This window comes from Penicillium samsonianum, assembly GCF_028829775.1.
Source record: "Penicillium samsonianum strain IBT 33392 chromosome Unknown utg000006l_segment0_segment0, whole genome shotgun sequence".
NCBI classification, from domain to species: Eukaryota; Fungi; Ascomycota; class Eurotiomycetes; order Eurotiales; family Aspergillaceae; genus Penicillium; species Penicillium samsonianum.
The window spans coordinates 1,788,350-1,806,892 of NW_026643264.1; the positions used below are offsets into that span (position 1 = coordinate 1,788,350).

The 18,543-nt window shown below is 46.2% G+C and overlaps 6 protein-coding genes across 6 annotated transcripts; 4 read left to right on the plus strand and 2 right to left on the minus strand.

Annotated features, from left to right (window-relative positions):
• Positions 1-1,664: 1,664 nt before the first annotated feature.
• Positions 1,665-3,151, plus strand: N7471_010711 (uncharacterized protein; the record flags this gene model as incomplete). Its single annotated transcript, XM_057283430.1, has 2 exons — positions 1,665-2,446; positions 2,539-3,151. The coding sequence occupies 2 exons, from the start codon at positions 1,665-1,667 to the stop codon at positions 3,149-3,151; spliced, it is 1,395 nt and encodes a 464-aa protein (XP_057132409.1).
• Positions 3,152-9,152: 6,001 nt separating this feature from the next.
• Positions 9,153-9,926, minus strand: N7471_010712 (uncharacterized protein; the record flags this gene model as incomplete). The annotated part of the gene is made up of 2 exons (XM_057283431.1): positions 9,153-9,857; positions 9,912-9,926. The coding sequence occupies 2 exons, from the start codon at positions 9,924-9,926 to the stop codon at positions 9,153-9,155; spliced, it is 720 nt and encodes a 239-aa protein (XP_057132410.1).
• A 1,312-nt stretch (positions 9,927-11,238) lies between these two features.
• On the plus strand, positions 11,239-12,468 carry N7471_010713 (uncharacterized protein; the record flags this gene model as incomplete). The annotated part of the gene is made up of 1 exon (XM_057283432.1): positions 11,239-12,468. One exon carries the CDS (start codon positions 11,239-11,241, stop codon positions 12,466-12,468), a length of 1,230 nt encoding a protein of 409 aa, XP_057132411.1.
• Positions 12,469-13,802: 1,334 nt separating this feature from the next.
• Positions 13,803-14,003, minus strand: N7471_010714 (uncharacterized protein; the record flags this gene model as incomplete). Its single annotated transcript, XM_057283433.1, has 1 exon — positions 13,803-14,003. The coding sequence occupies one exon, from the start codon at positions 14,001-14,003 to the stop codon at positions 13,803-13,805; it is 201 nt and encodes a 66-aa protein (XP_057132412.1).
• A 682-nt stretch (positions 14,004-14,685) lies between these two features.
• On the plus strand, positions 14,686-15,303 carry N7471_010715 (uncharacterized protein; the record flags this gene model as incomplete). Its single annotated transcript, XM_057283434.1, has 1 exon — positions 14,686-15,303. One exon carries the CDS (start codon positions 14,686-14,688, stop codon positions 15,301-15,303), a length of 618 nt encoding a protein of 205 aa, XP_057132413.1.
• Positions 15,304-16,754: 1,451 nt separating this feature from the next.
• On the plus strand, positions 16,755-17,321 carry N7471_010716 (ankyrin repeat domain-containing protein; the record flags this gene model as incomplete). Its single annotated transcript, XM_057283435.1, has 1 exon — positions 16,755-17,321. The coding sequence occupies one exon, from the start codon at positions 16,755-16,757 to the stop codon at positions 17,319-17,321; it is 567 nt and encodes a 188-aa protein (XP_057132414.1).
• Between the last annotated feature and the right edge of the window lie 1,222 nt (positions 17,322-18,543).

Genomic DNA, 18,543 nt, shown 5'->3' on the forward strand with positions numbered 1-18,543 from the left:
GGCGTCTCGTTTAAACCCTGGAATTGATCAACTTTCTCCGCTTGGCAAAAGTTGGCATCTGCGACCTCAACCCGAGATACTGCCTTTTCTATCAATCACTCAATTAAAAGGGAGCTACACAGAAAGATTGATATGCTAGATTGTTTTCCCCGACGGTCTCTTTCAGCGACCCGGAAGGGTTAGGCTGTCCCGCGGCCCTCAGATGGCCGGGCTTTCTGGCTATGTTGGTACGCAGAAAACTAACGTTCAATCCACCAATGCTTCCGGATGATGTCGGTGGACCGACAAACGTACGCGCAAAATGCACACTTGATTTGACTAGTATGGATGGCTCAACCCTCGATGGGCTTCTCGGGGTGTTAGGGTTTATACTGGCTGGCCTTCCACCTCGTCCTACTCTTCTACGATAACCTTCTTCACTCGCTGCACCACCCTCTTGGGGATACAATGGTCACCCTGGCGCTTGCTTGACTGGCCGACAATATCTCGAGGAATCACGGCATGCCCACGCTTCTTGCAAATGGCGATATGGTATGTTGGATTGTATAAAAAATCAATCGTGGGCGTTGAACCTAAACCACATTAAGGCTAAAAAGGTATCTCTCGCCTCAGCCGAAGGTATACAATGTAGAGAAACCCGGTTGAAACCGCCCTGGGGCCAAGCCCAATCGACTTAATTTTCACACGGCCAGTCGAATTAGCAGTCGGAGTCGGATTAGAGATTTAGTGAGCTGGTGGCAATTCTAGCGCAGAGTTCCGAGTTCGGCCAAGATGAAGATGCTCGGTAAATTTCGAATGCTTCGGCCCGCCCGCGGACTCTTGGAAAGCCAAATGTGAATAGGTGTGGCTTAATACCCCAGAGAAACACTTTAGCCTGGTCGCATATGTGCCTTGAGAGCGCGTCGTGTACATCATCCCAAAAGAGCATCTTAGACGGACGCAACCTCGTTGGGAGCTTGATCGGGATTGGGTACACCACGGCAAATGTTCTACAACCCAACACAAATTACAAACGAGCTCACTGGAAGCGTAAGCCCTGCTCGGAAAGCTTGCACACTTCCATTGTATACATAAACATAATACTACGGTCAATCACACAGGAAGAAGTACCGGTAGATCTGGTGGTATGATCCGGACTCCTCCCAGAGTGATCAAGCGTTCCGCAATGCTACAGTATGACACGCCGAGGGACAATTGTTCCCTGACTATATGCCTTAGTTAAAAAATGGGTGATGTCCGCCATCGCACAGTAGGGACGGCAAGAGATTTGAATACCCGTAGCTACTTCGGTGTACCACCACCACCAAAAGTTTGAAATTCGTAATTTTCGGTCGACTAATTGCTCATGCTGATATTAAGTATATTTAGCCATGAGGCATCAGTCATGCGTTCTCGGTCCTTTGGTCCTGAACATTCATATCTCAAGAGTTTGTTGGGTACGGAGCGATCCGTACATGACTACTTTTGAAGTGGGGTGCGCATTGTGGCGAATAATATTGTGAGACGGCACGTGATTCACTTGTTGTTGCCAAGTGTGGCGCACGGATCAGGTGTGAGGGTTGGGTTGCCAGGTCAACAGCGAGCGGGGGACCTTCTCCTGGAAATGTGCACACTTTGACGTTTCTCAATTTTTTTTTACCTGCGATCAATAACAGCTTCAATCAATGCAAAATAATCGTGACCGAGTCACGTCTAGTCACAAATGGCCCTGCTCTATCGTCGCTTGGATTCATAGTCTGCCCGACCAGAACGACCGCCACCCCGAAGGGGTCAGGAAACGAAAGCTTGTGGCTGCTACAAGCTGCCACAACCAACAACTCGCCAGCCCTCCCGCTTCCCTAGAAAACGATGGCATGAGCAAAATGGCATCGACACCGAAAAAGAGACGCATAGAAGGATCCACTACTGGCGCATTCGCCGATCCAGATGCGACACCTCGTCCAGGCACGCGCAGTATTGCGATTTCCTCTGGGTCATTCTCCAGGTCGGCTTCCGAGACAAGTTCGGTAGCATCGGGAACCCCTTCAGCCAAAACACAGATGATGAAAATGCGACTCAGCGAATCAGGCGTGGAATGCAAAGCCCTCGAAGTTGATGCAGCACCAGATGCCGCTCAGAAGTTGGTCAGCACGATGGAGGAGATTGGGCGGGCACTTGACATTCTCCCGCATGCCCTGGAGGCTACGATTATTGAGAAGGTTAAGGCTCGGAACTTGGACCATCGCAAGTGGAGACACTCTTTCAAGCCTGCCGAGGAACAAGATGGACTGCCTGGTCGAATACCAACGTTCGAAGAAGTGGAAAATATACACAGAAAAGCCAGCGAATGTCAGGAATTCAACCACGAAGAGGCAAGTTGGAATAATAAAGTCCACCTACGCCTTCTTGAGAGCATATTTGAGGAGGTTCTCGGTGGACAATGTGACGGCTTCAATGCTATGAGCTGGTGAGTCCATTTTCATTTCCCCCTTGGACTGCATGCAAGATCAATCCACGATGACTTCCTCGGCTCTGATATTGATGTGTTATCCAATCCAGTACCACCGCCCGTCCGCATCGGGAGTTCAAACCAGTCTCGTCCTCAATCAAGATGGTCGACATGTGTGTATATGCTTCGGTCGATCGAGATGCGGATCTAGTTGCAAGTGTGATCAAGTTCAGCACCATCACACCAACGCAGACTGTGAATCACACCGACTTTGAAGCTATCAGTACACGCCCCCTTCTGTTGAGTATCGAGACTAAGAAGCCTGGCGTCCACTGGGACACGGCACAACTGCAGATGGGTATCTGGCATGCTGCACAGTGGTCATTTCTTCGATGGGCCGTCGGCCAAAAGCTCCTAAGGCAACGAGCCGAGAACGGAATGGGGACGCCTGAAACGGCCGAGGAACAGAAAGAGTTCAGAACGAACAGGCTTGCGGTTCTCTCCGCCCTCGGAGCCATACCGGGCATCATAATCCAGGGCCATCGGTGGCATTTGGTACTTTCGACCTATGAGGATGGGAAGACAAAGTTGTGGACGGATCATCAGTTCGGGACGACTCAGAGCTGTTTGGAAATTTACGCTGTTGTGGCTGGCATGCGACAGCTTACGGGCTGGGCGCGAGATGTTTACATGCCTTGGTTCAAAGCCAGCATATTGGATTGAAGTCTGTTTTCGGTTTGGAGTTTAACAACAGGGATGGACAGCTCGCGCCTTGACTGCGGACATGATACCCTTGGAGTTTCTTTTTTTGTTACTGTCATATGATTTTCTTGAACCTTCTCTTAAGAAAACCCGGCTATTCTCATTCCGGTATGCATAGGGAGATTGGGACTGTCCAATCACGTATCCAATCACTGGATTACGATCGGACTTAAACTGTATCGGCATCATCGAGGCCAAGATTCCATATGACAGATTGTTTCCCGCCGGCAGCAAGCATGATCAGGTGGAAGCGCGATTCCTTTTCACCGTTAGACCCAAGGACCAACTTCTTGAAGCGACGGTCTCTCTCATATGCGACAATCACAACCCGTTATTGCTTGAAAAGTCCTACGTATCCGCCCCCACCTGGGTCCGTCAGTCAGAATTTGACGTCGAGAGAGATCGCCATGACGGTCACCAATCACCATCTCTCACAAGTGAACCCTCAGCAATCTCAGCAACAGGCATGAAGCGAAAACGAAAAGCACTTGCACCGAAAAGAAACTTCACAGATTCGCCTATGCCACGAGGGCCAAGGCCTGGTTCGGTGCTTCCGCCTCAATCTAGCTTTAACGATATACCATTGCCTCCAAGCCGAAAAAAAATTCGAAGGCTCGGGCCTCTAAATCCGCGTCGATCGTTGTCTCCATAACTGCTAGAGCTCCTGTTTTGATGCAAATGTTCTGTCATCCTAAAACGCACTAATACAGTTAACATTGTGGTATTTCTAGTAACTAGTGCCTGGTACATACAGAGACGTTAAGTGATGACCTATTTATATTAGTAATAAAAGCCTTCTATTGGTGTCCGGATCAATTCCCATTCTATTGATGATATGTTCGTAGGTTGTGACTTAGCATTCCCCCTTTTCTTACTGGCTGCGATGTTCGACTTCGCGTTTAATTATGCCGTATCAACAGTCACCCGTTCTCGACATAAGGACGCATCCGTGAATACTCTTTTTGCTGCATGGGCAAGACACCCGTTTGCAGTGATGCACGTAAAAGGCAGTAATCATAATCTGTTTTACGTTCGCGCCTCCGTATTTGCCCAGGTCGTCCCGGCGTATCAATACTTTGATGGAGCCTAAAACACTCAAGAGCACGCCCATCTCGCCTATGTTATAGACATGCTGTACGAATTCCTAGGATGGCCCAGCCTGGCTTAATAACGCGAAACCACTCCTACCAGTACGGAGCACTCGACTTCGACTTACAAGAACCATAACTATATAGACCTAAAACTAGTGCTACACCTAGGCTTTGATAACCTAGCATTTAGAATCTTTAATTTTAGTTTTTATAAATGGAATGTGCATGGAGTTATGATCGGTTGAATCTGATCATTTTCCATGCTGAAGCGCTTATCTAAGTATGCACTAAACCCTTCTGAGTTTCATGGTCAAAACTAAACCCTTTTTGATTTTCGTGGTCAAAACTAAACCTCTTACAGAATGTCAGCGTGCCCCATCAGCGGATATTATGATAGCTTCGATTTCTATACTGCCTAGATTTCTCCATGCCCCTATTCATATCACCCTCAAAAAAAGAGGCCTGTCCTCCCGCAGAGTATAATATTAAGCATACTTGCACTTACTTATTGTGGCACCATCAGATAATCCAGCGCGAAAAAGAGGACGACCGCGAAAGTATACATCTACTCAGGATTAGACCTGGCAGTGACCCTCCATTTAGACCCGCCAAGACAATTATGTATACATAACCTATCCGAGGGGGGTGGGAGGAGTCACCGTGACTCTGATTAGGGTCTGGGAGTTAACTATGGGAAAGAAAAAGTGGGCCCACGGCCACTCGCTTTAATTTTGATACCACCACTCGTTTTAGTATTTGGCGTCAGATCATGCTCAAACTTTACAAAGTTATATTCCCAGTAGTAGATTTTGTAAACGGAATCTCCGCTTTCAAGTCCATTGGACCAGGTTTGGTGGAGCAATTTTTTATTGAAAATTTGGAGGATTCCATAGTTTTTCCATGATTCTCGATGTCTAGAGTCCCGTACATGAGACTCCTAACCGAGCGCTTAATGATATGGTCGGCGGTGTGGATGGGAGAGTTTCAATTTGCACCCGCAGCCCTCGGACTTCCTCATGTAGCTTCTCATTCTGGTTTCGGATGATGTTCTGATCATGCTTGACCTCCTCTAGGTCAGCGTTGGTGGATTCGATGAGCGTGGTTGGAAGTCCTCAACTCAGAAGCTGGAGTGGGTTTCTTGGGTGTTTGTGGGAAGGGGTTCGGGCCCTCCCGTAGGTGGGTCCGTCATCGGTGCGGGGTTAGCTACAACTAATATATTTTGACAGTCGATCGAGAATGATGCGATCCACGCCTCGAAGTGATGTCCAGACTGGGCAATGTTTTTGGGCGGTTCGCGAACGCGCGAGACGAAGGCTTGGCATCGAACAAGCAGGTCGATTCACGGCACAGAAAGATATAACCGGCCCTTACATTTTTTACCAAAATTACAGACCCTCGCATAGCGAGGGTCCGCCAACAATATGCAATACTCCATCTAAATGCAACGTTTCTTTTTAAATTTTACACTTTTACCTTCTCACTACCCACACCACCAAAAATGCCTAAAAACAATAGAGATATAGAGAAACAGCTTCTGCTAGCTCTCGACTCTCTATCTGAACAGACAAAGCCAAATATCACGAAAACTGCGCGAGAATTCGCGGTTCCTATGCACCGACTACGCCGGCGATGGAAAGGCGGAAAATCGCTTTTTCAACGACAACCCAATGGCAGGAAGCTTAATCCTGTACAAGAGACGGCTTTATGTGAATATATTGATTACTTTGATACGGTCGGAGCGTCGATAAATCGTCGCCAAATTGCTATTGCCGCCAATTCAATTCTTGAAGAAGCCCACCATGACGAAACTAAACCACCCCCACAAATTGGCGACCACTGGATAAAACGTTTCCTGGATCGGTATCCTGAATATCATATACGACGCCGGCGAGCTCTTGACGTTGAGAGAGCTTCTGCCCTTGATAAAACTGTGGTGGAAAGGTGGTTTCAAGACTATCAACGTGTGGTGACTGAGCATGGTATATGCCAACAAGATATCTACAATTTTGACGAAACTGGCTTTCAAATTGGCGTCGGACGCGATCAATTCATTATCACCAGGCATCCAAAAAAGAAGCTATTCAATGGATCTGTCACTAATCGTGAATCTGTCACGGTTTTAGAGGCTGTTTCGGCCGATGGTTTTACCTGCCCACCACTTATAATTCTAAGTGCTAAGCAGGCATTACTACGTTGGTTTGACGCGATTGAAGGTGACGAGCATATATCTGTAACTGATACTGGGTATATCAATGATACTCTAGCATATCAGTGGATTCAGCTCTTCCACAAATGGACAATTGGTCGTACAATTGGTAGAAAGAGGCTTGTTTTATGCGACCGTTTTGGATCACATTTGACGCGTCAATTCGTTGAATTTTGTGAGAAGAATAATATCATTTTATTCTTCTTACTCTCCCATACTAGCCATATACTACAGCCTCTTGATATTGGGGTGTTTAGCGTGTATAAACACTGGCATAGTGAGGCTGTTAAAGCGGCTACTATGACTAGATGCCGCAAATTCTCGAAGGATGAATTCCTATACTCAATTGGCGAAATCAGACGAAAAACCTTCCAGCCGTATACAATTAAGCTTAGATTTAAATTGACAGGCCTCTGGCCTATTAATTCCAAGCTTATTACTGATGAATTGGAGTCGTACGATCCATATCATGACAATTTACCCCGGTAGGATACTCCGTCAACTGACTCTCAAAATACCGAATTCAGCACTCCAAAAACAGCTGAGAGAATTCGAAGAATCAGCCATCGTCTTAATCAATACGATCCTACCACTCAGCGTTTCAAAGATGCGCTAGCAAAGCTTGCAAAGGGTGCTGAAGCGTAGGCTATGTTAGCTCTCCAGCTACAGCGGGAATTCGATTCTACCTAGGCTATTATGGGGGCACGCCATGCTAGATATGACAATTCGCGCCGTCATATACAGATCACCGGTATCATCAATTCCACCCAGGTCAAAAACATGAAGTATAAAGAATATAAATTGAGCGAAAAGGCCCATCAAGAAAAAACGAGGCGGAAGTGGAAGAAGGTGTTGATCGAAATCAGGAAGCATGGAAGAGCCAAAAAACGCCGGGGAGATTAAATTGTTTTTGTATTATAGTAGTAAAATGGCTGATTGATTTCTTTACTATTTTTAATTAATTAAATTACTACGTTGTAGGGTAGTAAATGGTGGTTGAAGAAAAATGTATAAAAAACGTTGCATTTAGATGGAGTATTGCATATTGTTGGCGGACCCTCGCTATGCGAGGGTCTGTAATTTTGGTAAAAAATGTAAGGGCCGGTTAATGTCAATCTTTCAAGAAATCTAAATGGGCCGTAGATTCAAGTTTCTTTGTAGTGCAGTCTTCGACTACTACTTGTGCACTGATTCTTTCACCCCCTCAGCCGATGGACAGAACGCACGGTCTTCGGACGTCGAGCACAGTATACATACCGCTTTGCTGCCACGCATCGACAGCAACAGTTCGCTCCCTATATTGCTTATGGTGCTCTTAATTCTGTTTTCAGATAATATTATTTCCTTGCAGAAAACGCAGGTATTACACGAGCTTTATGAACGGGCGTATATCCTTAGAAGTGAACGACACTGCATTGAGGGCCCTTGCTTGCGGTCGTCATCTTCTGAACAGACTGGCGAGGCAGACGTGGTTTTCTCTCACACTATCAGAAGGGCTTACAGTGCCGAGGAACCAGAGATCATGAATAACATAGCGAGATAGTCGGCATTTCAGAACCTGACACCCACAGGGGTAAGCATAACTAGCCTTGTCGAGCGGCCCTTGCTATAGTTCCTGCACTCTACATCGAAACTAAGCCCACAGACCCGTTTCCAAGGCCCGTTGTGAGGGCCTCAGGCTACCATCCGCTCTACAAAAACCTTTAGATAAGGCCTCGTGATTATTCCTAACGTAACCAATTTCAATTCATTGAGATTTTTTACCTCCTCACGCCATTGGTCTGGTTCTAAACACCAGGCTGAAAACAGCGGCTCTGATACTCCCATACACATGTCGGCCACCCATCAAAACATGTCTCTAGGTCTTCGAACGAATCCATGTATGGATAACGTTCAGTGCCTTGGGTTTTGTGGCCATTAGCATATCCTCCTTATCTCAAACCAACCACCAACTCAATACAAAGCGTGGCTCTCATTGCTCTCTCACTTCCGTCGTTGCTCTTCAGCTGAGCAGAAGAAGTAGATCCTTGCACGGTGTTGTCGTGCACAAGATGGGTTGGGTCTTTGTGTGCTAAATGTGCATGTCTGTCATGCATTCCCTAGCTATACATAGTTGACTTCTTCCTCTCAGATATCATGGATTAGATCTTCGTCTTTTGCCCTGCTACTCTGTGCCTGTTACCTAGGTGAATAATACCAGTTATGCATTGCACCAAGAGCCCCGGCCCCCCGTCTTCCGGTTTGACATTGTCATTCTGTATCAGAGATATATGACGCTGATCTATATATTGGTTAAGGTGTTGATGCGTTTAGGAGACGTTTCCAAACGTGGTTCTAATTTGGAATCATATTCTACCGCAATCTTTATCTACTCCTGGACACCTATTGATGCCTTCCTGAGGATTTCTTGTCCGGGCTAAGAGTGCTATCCATAGCCCTAAGTAAAGCCTCTATTTCCAGAAAGCACTCGCCAGGTTACTGCTTCTTCTTCCCCTCCGTAGATTAAAAAATACCCCGGGAGACCTCGCAATTCTTCACAGATCAATTGACCCGATACATTTTTAAATATATATGTAAAACAAGAAAATTCACGGTGCAAGAAAAGTAAGATGTCCATGAATATCATGGTTTTGGTTTCGTAGGTGTCGATCTCATTGCGGCCTTGTTAACATGGAACACGGCTCTTTGGAGTTCCTTCCTTCATCCGTCCCACAGGCCCCCGTAGCCCAACCATTTTCGATCCGCCCTCGTCCTCGGCACCTGGCTGATCCCAAACACCTGCGGGCGATAGTGGACGGTTCGGGTTTCGCCCATCTCTAAATTTGCTCATCAGATTATCCACGCTGCCCGAGTTACGATGCCAGGGCTGAAGAGGACAGGGAAACTCGACTTGCTCAAGATCCACAATCATGACTTTGCTTTGTTTAGCGCAAAACAGGAAGTTATCTGGCTTTGCGTCCCAGTATAATGCTTTGTGCTTATCGAAGGCGCCTAGTGCTTTCTCAAGGTGCATCTTTAGCGCATCCTCCTGGACGCCGAAGTTGGCTCGAGCGAGATCATGTAAGGTGACCCCCTTAACCTCCGAAATCACAAACGCATCAAGGCCATTGAAGGAGCCTTGACCGTAAAAGATTGGAATAACCGTTCCTTGGAGTTCTTTCAACTTTTCGTATGCTTGTATCTCTTGTTTAAACTCGTCCTCCGAATTGATCTTCTGTTGCTTGACTATAACTGTCGATGGAGCATCAATCTCAGCAGTTGGATCCACGAGAGGTAACGGAGAGGAGAGCGTCAAGCGAAACACCGGGCGCTGTGGATCTAAAGGCTCGACCTCTGTCACATCGATAAGAAGATCGTTTAGGTAGAACGTCTGATACTACGTCAGCTCATATAATTTGACAGACACCTGATAATAAAATCTGACCTTGCAGAGTTGCATATTTTGAGATAAAAAGAGACGAGGTGTTGCGATTGAAATACGTGTTTGAGATGGCCAAGAAATAAGTTCAAGGGAGGTTTCAAGGCTCCAGAGCCGGATGGCTGATTACTCATATATGTCTGTCTCATCGCGCCCGGGCATCCAGGGGTAGGTAAGGCCGGTATAGATGACCAATCAAATCACTCCGCGTGAGCTTTTTTTTACATCACAAAAATCAGTGGACTCCACCACATTACAGGCAATATATTCCCACTATTGCATTTTGATTAGGATTAAAAAGATGGCGGGCCTACTGAATGCACATTCATTGGAAAGTGCACTACTTTTGTCGGAAATAAACTGCCATACCTAAAAAATTACATATGAGCAGCAGCATAAACATCATAAACGGTCGGCAAAGACGGATAAAATTGCATATACCAATCTGAAATTCCGCGTAGGTCTGCCGCTATTCACGGCTGTTAGATAATGATTTGTCAAACCTAGTGTAGTTAGTGGGAGAACCGCGAACGGTAGTACTAAGTGATCTCATTGGCTATGCTTGATCGGATTAGATAATCTTGTATGGCCGCTCTTTTGGCCTGCAATGTAGTAAAATTGATCCAAGCATCCACCCTGAAAAAGAACAATTTCACAGTATGGTCTCATTTTAGGGTGCTCGCTGTGCTGTTCGCTACTGTCATCGGGTCCATTTCTGCCTATCGTCCTGTCTGCTATGTCAGACCGCCATCGCGCTCTTCTCTCTTCACTAGGTAGGTCTGCAACACCCTAGAATCTCAATATCACAATGAGAAGCCTAGGCAGCAAAGACTGCAATCCAAACAGATGGTACAGATGGTACCGACATTATGAGTCTGGTATCTAAGGATATAGCCGTAGTTGATATTTAGCCCGAGGCTTTCGTGGAGCTATTTTGAACATTAGATAAGACAATTTCCAACAAAAAAAGCAACAAAAGTGGTTTCTCATAGGCTAAATGGTAACGTTCTGATTCCCGTTCTGGGTTGAAAAGCGGATATGACATACGGATGAAGAGTTGCAGGCTATTCGGATGTATGGATTAGTTGTTCCTGACAAGGCGCAACCCACACCAATCGTAAGCGGGGGCCGTGCTCAGCAGACTGGCTGAAAACGCCTCGAAACACGACCAATTGTATCGCACCCCTTTGGATAGCCATCCAGAAGGCCCCGTTTCGATTGGTCTTTCTGACACTAGGCACGAAGACGCCTTTCCCCGCCCTGAATTGTTATTTCTAGGCCGCTCGCCCCGTTCCGATCACACAACACCAAGACCAAAACCTTTGATCCTAAAATGCATCCCAAAGAAGCTGAAGTGCTCTCAGCCTTGAAACTTCTCTGTGATACACCTAGAGAAACAATTCACCTTCATCGCGAGTTGGCGTTCGAAACTTGGAGGCAAGTCGGAACAAACCTCGACATCGCCTGGGAAAGGTTCGATGCAGTCGCGAATGAACGTGACGTAGAAAGAGCGGTTACGCTTTCAGTTGGGGTCACAGGTCCACCACGATCATCCTTCAGGGGAGATTTATCAGCCAATCCTACAGACTCGATAGATCTGGCCGTCGAAGGATTTCATCGAACCCAGCGACAACGGAAACGCCAGAGAATTGAAGATGACTACCCAAAAGATGACCACCTAACCAAAATCTTACAAATGGTGCAACAGCGACTACCTGAAATGCAAGCCTTTTCCAAGCGGAACACCACACTCTCTGGAATTCTACAAATCGAACAACATACACAGTTTACGGATAAAAGAGTCGACCATTTGAAGCAGATTGACGGCAATAAGACACCAAGCGACGAACAAAAGCTTTTGAGGGGCTTGAGCCAAATCTCACTTGCTCAGCAATTCACAAACTGGGAGATCGAGCATGGTTTCAAGTCAAAGGCCAGTATGCAATATGACGCAATACTCAAGTCTTCTAAAATTGTCAGAAGCCGTGGGAATATATCTCGCTTTATCCGAAATAGAGAATATCCTCCATCCGATAAAAGCGTCGTGTCGAAAGGAATACAAAGAGGGATCGTCCAAATGGTGTTCAGCGGTTTATTACAGAATGTTCTGAAAGACACGGAATTTGAAAACAACATCCAAGGGGTAATGGCTTTGGTCACAATCTTTCATTATTCCCTATTTCAAGCTTTGAAGATCTCCGAACTGCCAGCGTTTATTAACCTCTTGCTCGGAGAGTGCAAAGAAAAAGACACGGCTGCTACCATGAGGGGAAATGGCCTCTCCAAGTCAGTTATAGCCTCTGTCGGTGACTTTTCAAAATGGTTTCGGGATATTAGTTCCGATTTCGAATTAATATCCTCATCTTGCCATTCCGCCCGTCGTCAAGAGCCCCGACAGAATCAGTCAGAGGTCGGACAACCCTTGACAACAATATTTCATGATCTGGCTCAATTCGCTGTATACCCAAAAAGAGCTACCGGAGCTCAAGATACAGGCTCGGGATTCGCACAACAATTTGCAGGGCCTGAATTTGGCCCCCACATCGTCACGTCCTATGTTTGAAAGTCATGTTCACAGGCCACTTTCTTCCTCCCAATCTGTTTCAACTAACATGCCCTATGATATTTCCTCTCTTTCATCCTTTCCCTTTCAACAGAAATCCGGTTTCACGGGCCACTAGCCATCGACATGGCGCACTCTCCTTTATAACAGAACAAAGAGCAATCGCAGTCCTGGTTCGATTTGCACTTTTTCATTCTTTTTCACGCACAATCGCTTTCCTTCTTGAAGGAGCGTTCCTGCAGGTAAAACGGTCGGGCTGGTGCCTTCCATGATTTTTATGGGAATGATATATGTATCACCTGCACTATTGACGAACATCCCATTTTTTTCCCCCAGTATTTGCACCAATGAATATGCCTTTATCCGGTTAGCTAGGCATCTTCAAGTTTAGAGGGAGCTCTCTACCTTCCATGGGTGCTTTAGGGCATTAAGAAAAGGTTGTAGTGCTAAACCCAGTGCTTTTGAATTGCAGATATCGAACTCTCCTGCCCCCGGTGCGAATACTGCGTGATCACCAGCCCAATCTTTGAACTGGTTGCGTGCCACCTTCGCATCAACATCTAGGTCTTCCTCATGAATAAGTGGTTTCTCTGGAATTGGTTGTGGCATCACAATAGCCTAACTCGCAAAACTTGCTTGAAGTGAATATTAAATTTCCAGCGATGTCTAAGAACAAGGCGAGGTGGGGTTAAAGGAGTTGGCGGGGTACGACGACAAAGCGGACGGCACGTGACTGTTGATTTAGACTGATTGGGCACAGTTTCGAGGAAATAGCCCATCAAATTCATGGTGCAGTGACTACACCCCATATCGCTCGATTGCGTAGATGTCGGAAGCGTATGATCCTCAACCACAATAAAATAGTGATGCCTGACAATCATACTGGTACCTTTACGAAATCGATGAACAAGCTCTTCTTTGGGTGTCTGGTCTTTTTTTTCTAGCGTAACCCCCAGATACCTACAATAATAACACAATGTGACTATTATTTGGGTCATAGGGATTTGTTTCTATCGTAGGCTTATTTTAATACAGCACTATATAAATAAATTATTTGTTCTTACATCTTCTTGGTCGCAAGTGTCTCATTTGCCCCTATCTAGAAGAAACGCTTAATCTCAAACATTAATTGACCCCACGGACGGCTGATGATAAAAAGGGCCTACGGCGATACTTCTACATGCCAAGCAAAATATCATATATTGTCGAGTCCTGGTACGCCTAATGGCTGGTATCATTCCATATCTGGAATATTACGACTTGTTTCATGGGAAAAAAAGTTTCATATGTTCCATGGCTCTTCTATTCCCTTATGCCTGTGTAGCACAAGTTTACTAGATAGAGTAAAAGTCTCGTTTAGATTTGTAAAAGCTACTAAGCTTCAAGAGGAATTTGATCTCATTCCGCTGCTCTTTTATAAGCAGTTCGCGCTGCGCTTCTTCGCGCTTTCGATTGCGAAAGCGCTCTGACGCCTTGGCGTTTGCTTTCTGCTTGTCGGCATCTTTAGAGGAGCCTGTGAGGTCCATTGGACACATAATTACATGAAGATATACGGAGCTCTAAGAATTTGGGAACGAGATACTTATACAACTCTTTGGTAAAATCGCTTAGCGTTTTTTGAATCAATATCGAATCTGAGACACTGACTATCAAGCGCGCTCACTTGTGCTTTAGTGGTACTCGCTTTCCAGTAATAGTACTTTAATTCCCTTCTGTTATGCCCTCAAACATTAGATCGAGTAAAAGTGCAAGTAAAAAACTAGTCAAAGTTGGATGCAGACCGTCGCACCTCACACTGTGAGGTGCTCAGCAGATCAGCTGAAAACGCCTCGAAACACAACCAATCGTATCGCTCCCATTTGGATAACCATCCAGAAGGCTCTGTTTTGATTGGTTTTCCTAGACTTGGGTTACTCTTATGGATCGTAAATCCTTGCGGTTGTTCAATCTTCCATGGCATATCCGCTATGTTTTTTTTTTGTCCTTGAGAATTATGCAGGCTGCCGGTCTAACGATGTTTCAAGGTATCTAGGTCTTCCAGTATTATGGACCACTGACTGAATCCAGGTTAGAACAAATTAAAGTCATTGACTGTAGGAATCCCGAATTGCGTAGGCTCCTGTATAAATACACCATGGTTCCCCCTGGTTTAACATTCCAATCTATCAAGAACTGTATATCTCGGAAGGATACCTCAACAATCTTCTTAATTTCATCATGTCGACTACAGTGGATCAAGTTTTGGCCGCATACAGCCCTGTACCTCTAGTACTTGACAACGATACTGCACCCTCTGTGAAGGAATGGACTCGGCGATATGCTCCTTTTGTGAATGTTGATATCTGGGCTCCAACCAGGGCCAATATCGAGGAGTTTTTAGGACCCGGTGACAATGAATCACGAGCTGATTTCATTGGTTTTCAAACTCCCTGCGAATGGCCGAACATGTTTCGCCAGTTAGTAGAGACCGAGGGCGATGTGACGCGAGACTTCGACCAAAGCATTATTCCAGCTGTTGCGGTGGCCTTTTGCGGTGCGGAAGCCAGATCTAGTACCCCCGGTGGTCTCGAAGATGGTGGACCGTCGCTCTTCGCGCGATCTCAACTTGCGGCCCCTGGGTCTACGAAGGTTGTTGACTACCAAATGATCATGAACCATGAGAACCCGTCGCTTGATATGCCAGCAATGATAGGGGAGATGAAGAAACCCCGCACGATCAGGCGAGTGGAATGGGAGGACATGGACAGGAGAGGTTTAGTGACTGCTCGTCTTCAATCAGAGCTCAGGGCGTACGCTATTTTCAATCCATCCCAAGATGTCGCTGACCAGATCTAGGTACGCCTGCGAGTATTCCTGTCCCCAGATCTTTATATTCGACTCCATGAGTCTGGTCATTGTCCAGTTCAGGGCTTCTAGCGTCGAGGATATCGCCAGTCCAGATTGTTCCATTGACTGCTGTGTTGTCCCTCGGGAGCCGAACCATCATCATGATCAATGTACCATACAGTACGCACTATACAGGCTTGCTTGGCGCGGATGGCATCGCTTATGTTCAAGCTTAGCCACAAAGGCCTCCGCACGGAGTTACTTGAGCGTCCGCCACGAAAGGCTTAAGCGGAGATCGACTTTCTGGTCCGGGGATTCATATTGGGTGGACGGACAAAATCATCTTCAAGACGCTCCTCTGCGTCGTGCTTTTGTTTATACCGTTGACGATCGGAACATTCCCGTGGGCTTTTGGGTATGGAAGTCCGGCAATCGCATCGTTCATTACGATACTCCAGATTGTTTTATTTGTCGGTATAGATTCTAGTTACTTATAGGCATGCTTCAACAATCAACTGTCCAAAACCTCAACGATACAGACACTAACTCTACTTTCAATCAATGTAGCCATCAGTAAGACTGACTGTCTCAGTAAGTCTTTTGTAGCTGTGATATCAGGGAAAGCCTCATTTCCGAGATGTCATTTGACCCAACTTGTGCAGGATTACAGTAGATTCCTTTTTCTCATTATCTTCCTTCGTTCCTAGTGTTCTGGATTGTCAATGCGGCTGAATTGTCCTTCCTCCTTACTTGATAGATAGAGAACCGAATTTCAAAACAGGGCAGAATGGGAAAGAAGAAGTTACTGGACTTTCTCTGACTGCTTGGCCAGCGCGGCCTACCAATAATGCCGTCAAGGGGAATGAACCCTATAAAGGCTATCCCATGGGGGTGTGCGCAGTCTAGTAGACTGGAATTAGGACTTTGTCTTAACTATGGGAGGAAAGAGTGGGGCCATGAGTAGACTGGAATACTTTTCACGAGTAGACTGAAATTCCTTCCCGTACGAGGATTGGTCTGAAAATTTGTAGAGCTCTATTCTATATATCATAGGATTATGGTGTTAAAATTTCAGAGTAATTAGTCTAATGCGTTCCGCGATACGTATTACCACGTAGAAAGAGTATGTACAAAAAATGACGGATCCAGGTATAGCGTCGGGGGCAGCACAGCTAGCGGAGAAAGTGTCGAGTGACTCGAATATGGCAGTGTTTCCAGACGAGGCAACAATGACAATTGGGAGCAGGGTGCCATCGCTCCAACAGGCTTGGGAGATCACCCAGGCTCAAGTGCTACCCGGGTTCAGTACGTTACATACTAAAACACGTATCAGGTGTAATTATATTTTCAACAGGTATAAATACCTAAAGCCTCAAACTATTTTCCCTATATTCATCTTCACAGACCCCGTTTTGCTCTCTTGTATTTCTTCAACCATCTTCATATCTTGTTGAAACGAAATGAACACCGAACAAACAGCTCTACTCGCCATCCGGAGAGAGGGGGCAGACATTAATGTTAAATATCCACCTGGCGGCCTGACACCCTTATGCTACGCTGCTGCATATGGACATGGAGCCGTGGTGAAAGTACTGCTTGAGACTGGGCGAGTGGACGTGAACTCTGAAGACTCCTATGGTCGAACACCGTTATCCTACGCCACTATGGAGGGGCATGAAGCCGTGGCGACAGTACTGCTTGAGTTTGGACAAGTGGAAGTGGACTCTAAAGACTCCCATGGTCGAACACCATTGTCCTATGCTGCTGGCTATGGACATGAAGCCGTGACGAAAGTGCTGCTTGAGAATGGGAGAGTGGACGTGGACGTGGACTCTAAAGACTCCTGTGGTCGAACACCGTTATCCTACGCTGCTGGCTATGGACATGAAGCCGTGGCGAACCTGCTGCTTGAGACTAGGCGAGTGGACGTGGACTCTAAAGACTCTCTGCATCAGACCCCATTGGAGTACGCCATGATGAGGGGGCATAAAACCATGAAGAAGTTGTTCATTAGGTATTCTATATAGCGAATGTCGAGAGCAAGCTAAGGGGCTCTATCCCATGAGGGTCTAACCTGCATATGAATGCAATTCCATGCCACGCTCAGTAACCGTGCCAAGCGCCCAACCACCCAGCATGGGTGGTTGGTGCGCCCCACCAGATGCAATATTTTCACCGGATGCAAGATTTTCAATTTGTTCAACTATAAAAATACTATTTACATGTAACCACCATGACTATCTATATACCAATTTGCACCATTACTATCTCTTGCCGCCATTAAAGCTTCATGCTCAGCTTCAGCTAAATCCCTAGCTTCCTGAACTCGCTGCTGAGCTTGTAATTCCTTGGCATGCCTTGCCTGTAGACTTCCGCAGAGCCCCAAAAGCCCAAAGCCCAGCCCAGCCCAACCCCCAAATGGGTTGGGTTTGGGCCCGGTTCTCGGGCCCACTGGTGGGCCGTGGGCCTATAGTAAGGGCCCATAAGGCTTTTGGGGGGGGCCCATTGGGCCCCAAACAGTGCAAACATGCCAATTCTTGGCATTTGCATAAGTTATGTAGAATTTCCTAGTATTTTTGAGTATTCTAATTACCGTCTGAGGCCCCCAATTGACTGAGTTCTCATGGGAATTCACGGAATTGACTGATTAATGAGATTGATGATATCAACTGATAAATCTATTGATTAAACTATCTATATACTAATCTAATAACGTTGATACAGTTCATCATCAACATGCTTCCTCTTCCTCCCCGATGTCCGCACCTGAGACGGTATCACAGACGGCATCACAGACGGAGTGATCGTAGCATCATTATCGTCATCGTCAACATCTATCAGATCCCCAGAACCAGGTCCATCACCATGTTCTTCAGTGTCACTAATCTCTTCAACTTCGACATCATTCGGCTTCTCAGGGTCATCACTTTGTTCAACTTCTTTTAATGCATCAATCTCATCAGATGAGAGATCTTCTGCTACCTCCTTTGCTTCCTGTAAATCAAGGTCAAACCTTGATGTACAGAGGAAGAGCATTAGCTCTTCAATAGTATCAGAATTGAGCTGACCGCGGCGATAGTGACAGATATCTCTTGCAGTGTTGAATAGACGTTCCACCCCCGCGCCCGTTGCTGGGATTGCAAGGACATCCTTTGCAAGTGCAGCAATAGCTGGGAAACGGAATTGATTCTCTCTCCAAAAGGATAGCGGCTCTGAATCAGTCACATCTATATGAAATTAGTATTATAA